General features: G+C 37.6%; 1 protein-coding gene and 1 pseudogene across 2 annotated transcripts; both read left to right on the top strand.

Moving 5' to 3' along the window:
• Positions 1–1,138: 1,138 nt before the first annotated feature.
• On the top strand, positions 1,139–1,880 carry LOC149255583 ((R)-linalool synthase 2, chloroplastic pseudogene; annotated as a pseudogene). Its single transcript, XR_016265509.1, has 2 exons — positions 1,139–1,574; positions 1,674–1,880. The product of XR_016265509.1 is annotated as a (R)-linalool synthase 2, chloroplastic pseudogene (transcript).
• A 1,738-nt stretch (positions 1,881–3,618) lies between these two features.
• On the top strand, positions 3,619–8,308 carry LOC149255582 (aspartyl protease family protein 1-like). The gene is made up of 4 exons (XM_089460524.1): positions 3,619–4,627; positions 4,914–5,049; positions 7,263–7,504; positions 7,747–8,308. The coding sequence occupies exons 1-4, from the start codon at positions 4,284–4,286 to the stop codon at positions 7,871–7,873; spliced, it is 849 nt and encodes a 282-aa protein (XP_089316650.1). The 5' UTR covers positions 3,619–4,283; the 3' UTR covers positions 7,874–8,308.
• Positions 8,309–8,603: the final 295 nt, after the last annotated feature.

Genomic DNA, 8,603 nt, shown 5'->3' with positions numbered 1-8,603 from the left:
TTGGTTCCAAAGTTGGAAGAGCTTCAAAATCATTGTCTAAAAGCTATATCTTTTGTTTTAATCTTCTCCTTCTCCTCTGTTTTGTTGGGCAGTACCAATGGAGATATGAGCAAGAGATGTCTCTGTGTACGATGTTGCCATGGAATATAATAGGCATAGGAACAATGTGGGCTGGAGGACAATACAGAGCTCCTTCATGAGCCCAAGCATTTGTTTTCACCTCCTTATCAACTACCTGTAGCTTCTCTGCGTCATAAGGAATAGATCTTGGCAGGGATTCAGTTCATCACAATGTGACATGGTTTAAGGTCTTCATGTTTTTAGGCAAATACATTAGAATGTTGTTTGAAAAGATTAACATACCTCTCCTTAAAATTTTGTATATCGATATGGATACCTAGTTGTTGTTCGCGTGAATTCATTTGTTTAACTTCACCTTCAACTAGGCAATCTTTAAGGTATCTAAACAAGTTCAATGGATATGTATGACTACTTTTATTCAATTTCATAGCCACTTTAACCCTCGAATAGGGTTTTCGGCATGGTTTCCTCAATTCAAAATCATTATCATCGACCCTTGCTTTCAAAAAAGCCCATTCACATTTCAATATTCTTCCATGCACTATGCCTTACGGCGTTTCCTTTGCAACATTAGGTGCAAATGCTAGTTATGTTATAATTTAAATTTTTTTGTTTTTTAATGTGATAAATTGAAAATTTATTACAGGACAAGGAAATACGCATAAGAGTTGCTTGGAAAGTTATGGGAATTCTGATTGTATTTAGAGAAAATTTGGCAAGGATTTTGTAAATCTAAGTTATAGTTGTTAAATTTCAAAATTTTAAGTGTCTTTGATATTTTTAATGGTGTTGAATCCATTTCTTCCAATCCATTTCCACCATCAAAAACAGATTCAAACACTGTTTTTACAAGATTTTTTGAAAATTTTTTACCGATCACTTTTAATGATGAAGGCACTTCCTCACATTTTAGATAAGAAATGTGAGAATAAAAATACAATCTTCATCCGAGTGCAACGGAAATAGATTCGACCAACCATGTGAGGCCGAAGGAAATAAGAAGCGTGAGAATAGAAATACAATCTTCATCCGAGTGCGACAGAAAGAGATTCGACCAACGATGTGGCTTAGTCGTGAATCACACTTAAAAGTAAGAAAAAGCAAAAACGTGCGGAAAATGAAATACACGATTCCTCCAACGCAAAATGAAAGTAAGGTGTGGATGAGATATCCAATGAGTAGGATAAGAAGGTAAGGTGGATCTCGCAGAATTTCAGTTCATTATTTTGAGCGGCCTCACTTTTTGGTATATCATATCATATCGAATAGGAATGGCTCTGCTTTCTGTCGCACCGCTGGCTCCGAGATGGTGGGTGCACAAATCGTTGGTGAGTCCTAGTGAACTTAAGGGCGTCAGCAGAACGATCTCAACTTCGATCCGCATGTGTCGGACAATCTCTATAGCCGATGATGGTGTACAGAGACGCATAGCCAATCATCATTCCAACCTCTCGGACCATAATTTCATACAGTCCCTCTCAACGCCTTATGGGGTAATTTTCATCTTTGAAGTTTTTCTTTCGTGTATTCCTTCTTCACTCACAATTGAAATTCCTTTTATTTACATTACTGAATGTATATGGGTGGGTCAGGCAACTTCCTACCATGAACGTGCTCAGAAACTTCTTGGAGAAGTAAAAGAGATGATCAATTCAATCTCGGTTGAAGATGGGGAATTAATCACCCCCTTCAATGATCTCCTTATGCGCCTCTCTATAGTCGATAGCATTGAACGTTTGGGAATCGATAGGCATTTCAAAAGTGAAATAAAATCAGCTCTGGATTATGTTTACAGGTAAGTCATCGCAGCGTTATCATCATTATTTATTTATCCTTCATAAATTTCTGGCAGGTCATTTTTCCGGTATGTCAATTGTATATTTACTTTGTTGAAGGAATATTTTGATTTTCTATGCCATATTTTTTTCAGTATTTTCACCACCTCCTTACATATTTTTTCATTATGGTTTCCCTTCATATGTTTTTCTTTTCATCCATCTTTATATATATTTTTGCTGTAGTCTAACCATTGCTGTAGTGTAACCAGATTGTATTTAGCCTTGAAAATTTTGGTAATGTTTTGATAAATTTTTGTAGGGATTTTTGTAAATCCAAGTTATAGTTGTTAAACTTTAATATTTTGGGTGCACTAGAAGTTTTTGATAGTGCTGAATTTATTTCTACCTTCAAAAACATGATTTTTTTTTCAGCAAGAAAAAACAGTGTATTTATTTTGATATGTATAAACCAATAAATCTGTCCAAATATCATGTAACTCTTGGCATCTCCTCCATACAAAAACATATACATCTCCTCCATATAGTTCTTGTCCACATGATATGTAGACATATAACTCTATCTCATCATCATAAAACAGGAAATATAGTAAGGAAGAGGATCATTGTTCCCATATAAAAAATACACATATATACTTCATCAGCATTAACTATAAGGATCCTAATAAACAGTATAGTAACCAAAATTACAAAAAACCAAAAAGTAAAGCAGTCCATAATATCCAACATATACATAATGCCAAAATGTAAAATATATATCCTATCTAGGGATGGGAAAACTCCACATATCCATTGTACTGTTGTCCAGTTTTAACTTTATATGCATCCAGTCTATAGTGTCTATTAGTCTCTTTTTTCACAGCAAACCAGCATTCTGATTATATTCCCTTCTGATGTGTTGAATCTAGTAGTCACTATGAGAGCCCTATAAAAGCCCAATACTATTGAACCATCCCTAAAGATGCATTTGAGTGATATTGCTATTCCCCAATATATGTTTAATGATAGACTTTGAGCCACCAAATATGTGAATACTTGGAATGTCCAAAAAGTAATCCTAGGGCCTCCATTCTCCCTTCCGATGCCCGCCCACCGCAACTATTATAGTATAGGTTCCCACTCCCCGCCAGAATATTATCCAAACCCATCCCATCTTTGGCGAACCCATCTCATCTTTCGTGCGCCATATAGGGAATATTCCATTCCATGTAGAGATTACTTGATTCCAATAGAATATAAACACTCCTTGTTCATTCCATGTAGAGATTACTTGATTCCAATAGAATGTAGTATATAAATCCTTCTGATGCAAGATTTGTTGAAATTTTTTTACCCAGATTCCAGCCAAAAAGATCATCTTGGCAATTCCTCAGCCTTAATAAACTTGTCCTATATTTTTTTTCTCTCCATTTATTTTCTTTTATATATACCCTTTCCATATCCAGACGAACTCCCCTCCATGCCACCGTGTCTCAACGTGGGCCGTTAAATGGATTGTTAGACGATTAAATCATCTCCAGCCATTAGATCATCCGTGGAGAACATTCTGATCAGTGAAGAGTCGCACGCCCTGTGGTCTGAAGCGACACGGGGAAATTTTATGGGTATATCGAAGTGGGTGGCGGTATTCAGACCATTTTTGGTGTGGATTCTCAGATTTTTGGAACCGAATCCCCAGTTTCCAGATTTTTTTATCTGCTTCCTGTTTTATGATTCTGGTTCTCACATTTTTATATCTCTGTCTTCTCGTCTGATTTGGGTTAGCATGATTTGGGTCAGCAGCGGTTTTTGGTGTGGGAAGAAAACTTCTGAATCTCTGTCTTCTCGTCTGATTTGGGTCAGCATGATTTGGGTCAGCAGCGGTTTTTGGTGTGGGAAGAAAACTTCTGAAGATGAAGATCAAGGGTGGGTGCGGGGTTAACAGTTTTTTGAATTCATGGAAGATACTCTGATTCCTTGTAGCCTCCATTAATCCCGACATAGTTACAGTCGAAAATGGTATTGATTGTAGGAGCAGGGGTGCTGGGATTGACCTACACTTTCATGAAGACTGGATGGCCCTCAGGCCTTATTGTACTGGCACTGGTGGCATGCATTGCCTATTATGGCATGGCGCTGTTGGTGTGGTCTAAGAGGGCCCTCAAAAGGCAAGGATTTCAGAAAATATAGCTTTGGAGATCTGGGCTTTGCTGTTTATGGAAGTACAGGGAAATTTGCTCTCTGCCATGGAAATCCCAACACTGAGCCTTATTTGTCACACAATTTTATTGTTATCTCTTGGCTTTGGGTATTCCAATGGGCAATCCTACAGTTTGCAGATGTATCATAAATTTTCTCATGAAGTAAAAGAGTGGATGACTTACAGACATGGATTAGATACACAAAGTTGGCCTATGGAGGGAAGCAATGAGTATTACAAAACACTGTATCATCATGACTCTGCTCGCCATGGAAAACCCAACACTGAGCCTTATTTGTCACACAATTTTATTGTTATCTCTTGGCTTTGGGTATTCCAATGGGCAATCCTACAGTTTGCAGATGTATCATAAATTTTCTCATGAAGTAAAAGAGTGGATGACTTACAGACATGGATTAGATACACAAAGTTGGCCTATGGAGGGAAGCAATGAGTATTACAAAACACTGTATCATCATGACTCTGCTCGCCATGGTCGTCAACTTGTTGAATACTCTTCTCTCACATTTGCAGAAGGGAACGAGACACTTGAACTTCAACAGTTGGGATTGTAAGTTCTGCTTCCTTGTCTATTACAGTATTACTTATGTTGCATAAGAATTTGGAATGAACCCAAAATAAAATTATGTATGTTGATACTAGCAGAACCTCCGAATGAATCAATTCATTTGCCAATAGATCATTGACAGTATGCTGTACAATTAAAGTAATGGTTTTCTAGTTTTCAAAAGTGTTGCTAAAGTTCATAATCAAAATCAAAATTGCTAAAGTTCCATGTTTGATTCTAATTTAATCGCTCATTACGCTCCTAACTTCCTGTTCTGTGATCTGGACAGTTTGTACTACACTGTGGTTCAAGTGGGCACACCTAATGTAACTTTACTTGTAGCACTTGATACGGGCAGCGATTTGTTCTGGGTGCCTTGTGATTGCCAACAGTGTGCTCCTACTTCTGCACCTAGCTATGGACTTGTATGTATTGCATTTTCAACTTCTCCCTGTTAAACCTACTGACCTATTACATTAATGTTGAATTTTATTCTTGTGATAAACAATTATGTGAGATTGCACTGGCTGTGAATTCCACTTAGACTATGGTTTCATTCTTCTTATCAGCAATGGGCTATTGTGCCCATCTGTTAGTTTTTTCCATGGGCATGGTGTTGATCAAATATTAAAGGTAGAAAACGGAACCCTTTTGAACATATTTTCGAGAGTAAAAAATTCGGGATGGTTGAAAATTATTTGTGAGTGGCCAGTGCTAATTTTCGAGCCACAGTAAGAACATGGGTGCATAATAAACATGGAGTCATGTTTGATCCCTAAGCTTTGCCATATCCAAGTAAAATTCAATGAGGTTGTTTGATTGTGTTTGGGTGATTTCCCGAGCCACAGAGAGAACATGGGTTCATAATAAGCATAGAGTCATGTTTGATTCATAAGCTTCACCGCTCAAAATAAAATTCCATATAAGGGTGTCTTGATTGTGTTTTGATGATTTCCTGAGCCAAAGTGAGAACATGGGTGCATAATGGGGTCATGTTTGTTGCCTGAGCTTTGCCATTCCAAAGTAAAAATCTGTGAGGATGTTTGACTGTGTTTTGGTGCTTCACATTCCCAAAATTCCACAACTTTTCCTGTATTAATCAGTAATTTTCTTTAGCCTTCCAAAACCTGTATCTCTAGCTGAAGTGCAAGATACATCTGCAAAGACAAGCAAGAACCGTTGCTTTTGCAGAAGAACAGAGGTCAACAGGGTGCATACTATTGGCACTGCCTTTTAAACTTGATAGGGCAGTTTGGTTGGCTTGATGCTATTTTCTTCAATAGGCCACCAACCAGAGGTTTATGCTGTTTCCAAAGACAAATTGTCAAACCTTTAGCAACCAAGTTCAATTGAAAACATTTTATTGCATAAGAAACGGCTAGGGAAAAGACATATAAGAGCGACTATACATGTTGCTTGATTACAATAAAATTATTTGATTCATCTGATGCTTGAAACTAGATTCTGAAAATCAATTCAAGCTAAGAGATTTCTTTTAAACCATCTCTTCTCGTAGTTGATGACCTAGCTTTAAGGACTTGCAGGTCGTTCCAATAATTAAATCTACTGAAAAGAGATTAATATAATTTACTTGGAGATATAGGTTGATGTGAAGAACTCTAAATACTGTTAAAAATTTTTAGTCACATATTTCTAATACTGATTACAGCATGAATGCCAGATTTAACAAGGAACTAATCCCTAGAAATCCAACTGATAGTAGTCTTACCCAAAACAAATCAGAGTTTTGCAGGTCAGAGTTTATGCTTTGCCAAATTTTGCCCATTTTTTGCATATTTTTTATCCTAGTTGGCTGACTTCCCAAGTTGCTGACCCTGGACCAATTTTTGCCGATGCTATTTCGCACAAAGTTACTTAAGGAACTGAATTACAGGTTGTCACTTCAAGTTGCACCATCCTTCTAACACCTTAGAATCACAGTTATTTGAAACACCTTATCTATAGTTGGGAAAGAGCATACTAATACCACTAACCTCATATATACTACGGTACTACCACCATTCTCATCAATGTACATTTTCTAAGGCTGAACATTGAAATTGGCAGGCATTAGCATCAGCTTGGCCTTTCAGAACCCTATTTATTATGGCATAGTGACAATGTTTCTTTCATATGCACAACATTCTCTCCACTTACTAAATGCATTTGCATTCTTCCTTGTCAGGCAAAATAACTCCTCTGCACTGTGAATGAAGCATGTAAAAATGATTCCTAACTACAAAATAACTTATTATCTTGTGAAGTAGGATAAATGTGCAACAACATGGCCCTCTTGCCGGTGCATTTCAGGCGCGGTTCCGACTCGAATCCAGTGGTCAATCCTGCTTCCACACTGGCAATGTTTCCTATTCACAGATTTTTAACTTCCCTGGGATTTTTAGAGGTCTCCAAATCAGCCTGTATGGTCAAACAATCTGGAAATGTGCTGGATTTATAGGAATCGCGGGGAATTCCCACAAGGGTTTCCCAAGGCCATTTTGTTGCATGCTTAGTCTTCTTCATATCTTGTGCTTCTGTGCGTTTCCTTGATATGGAATTCTTCAGAAAAAGAATTAATCATTTCTATGCCTCAACTTGGAGTGGGATTTAGTTTCTGATTTAATTCTGATTTCAACAGGACATCGATTTGCAGACTTACAGTCCATCAGCCTCTAAGACAAGCAAGCAAGTTACTTGTAATAATACTCTGTGTGATTTACAAAATCAATGCTCCAAATCTAGTGATCAATGCCCATACAACGTTACATATCTCTCAGAAGATACATCCACTGCAGGAACTTTAGTGGAGGATGTTCTTTATCTGACTCCTGGAGATGGATCACAGAATGGAACGGTGGTGAAGGCGCCTATCACATTCGGGTATGATTTATTTTTTGCTGTTGTAAGTGATTTTTTTTTCTTTATTTTTTTAGAAATAAAGACTAAAATTTTTAGAAATGAGTTTTCTGCCTCTAGATAGCAGTCTGAGACCATACTGAATTTGACTATGACACGTGACCTGAATATTGCTGTGCAGTGTGCACTATCAAGTGCTTTTCCCTTTTTAAGTGCTACAAATGAATGAACACTAATCACTGCATCTTTGCTTGTGCATTTGATAGGTGTGGAAGGGTACAAACAGGCACATTTCTAGAAGCTGCAGCTCCAAATGGCCTACTTGGGCTTGGCATTGAACCTATATCTGTCCCTACCGTTTTACACAAATCAGGCCTTGTATCACAGCATTAAGAATGGATTTATGGTTTCTAATATGGATTGTAACTCTTTTTATTGGATATCATTTAGTGCTATCATTTTCTGATACTGATATTTTTGAGGTTGTAGGTAGAAGCACATAGTTTGTAGGCTAAGGCTTCAGTAAACAGGAAAAATAATTTTAATTAGGTTGTCAGACAGTGGTTATTACAGGGGATTTTCAATTCCCATAGTATTAGTCCTCACTGTTTTTTTTAATAAATAATCTTTTGTTGTAAAGCAGCTTCTGGAAATCTCTAAATATACATGTCTTCAAGTAGGCTTTAAGGCTTCTACTGCTTTGACATATCCTTGGATGGACTATTCAGCCCATCCATATACATGGAAACTACTTGCAGAGGAGAAATAATCTCTACAAGTGGGGTGCCTTGGCGGAACTCTTTCATGCAGCCTCTCTGATTCTTATTTTGAGGGTGAAGAAGCAATCATCTAGGGTGTAAGCATCAAAGTTGTGATAAAAAGCAGTCACAAATTCAGCCCTAGTAGTCACCCTTTCATTCCATTTGTGTTTCTTCAAATGCAGATCCTTCTAGGTGTGGGGTGGAAAACATATTTACAGTCGAAAATGGTATCGATTGTAGGAGCAGGAGTGCTGGGATTGACCTACACTTTCATGAAGACTGGATGGCTCTCAGGCCTTATTGTACTGGCACTGGTGGCATGCATTGCCTATTATGGCATGACGCTGTTGGTGTGGTCTAAG

The sequence above is a fragment of the Pinus tabuliformis genome, chromosome 7 (genome assembly GCF_031772625.1).
Source record: "Pinus tabuliformis cultivar Carrire ecotype Pingquan chromosome 7, CPIR1, whole genome shotgun sequence".
Classification (NCBI taxonomy): domain Eukaryota; kingdom Viridiplantae; phylum Streptophyta; class Pinopsida; order Pinales; family Pinaceae; genus Pinus; species Pinus tabuliformis.
Note: the sequence above shows the minus strand (reverse complement) of the source record. Positions and strands in the feature narration are given on the sequence as shown.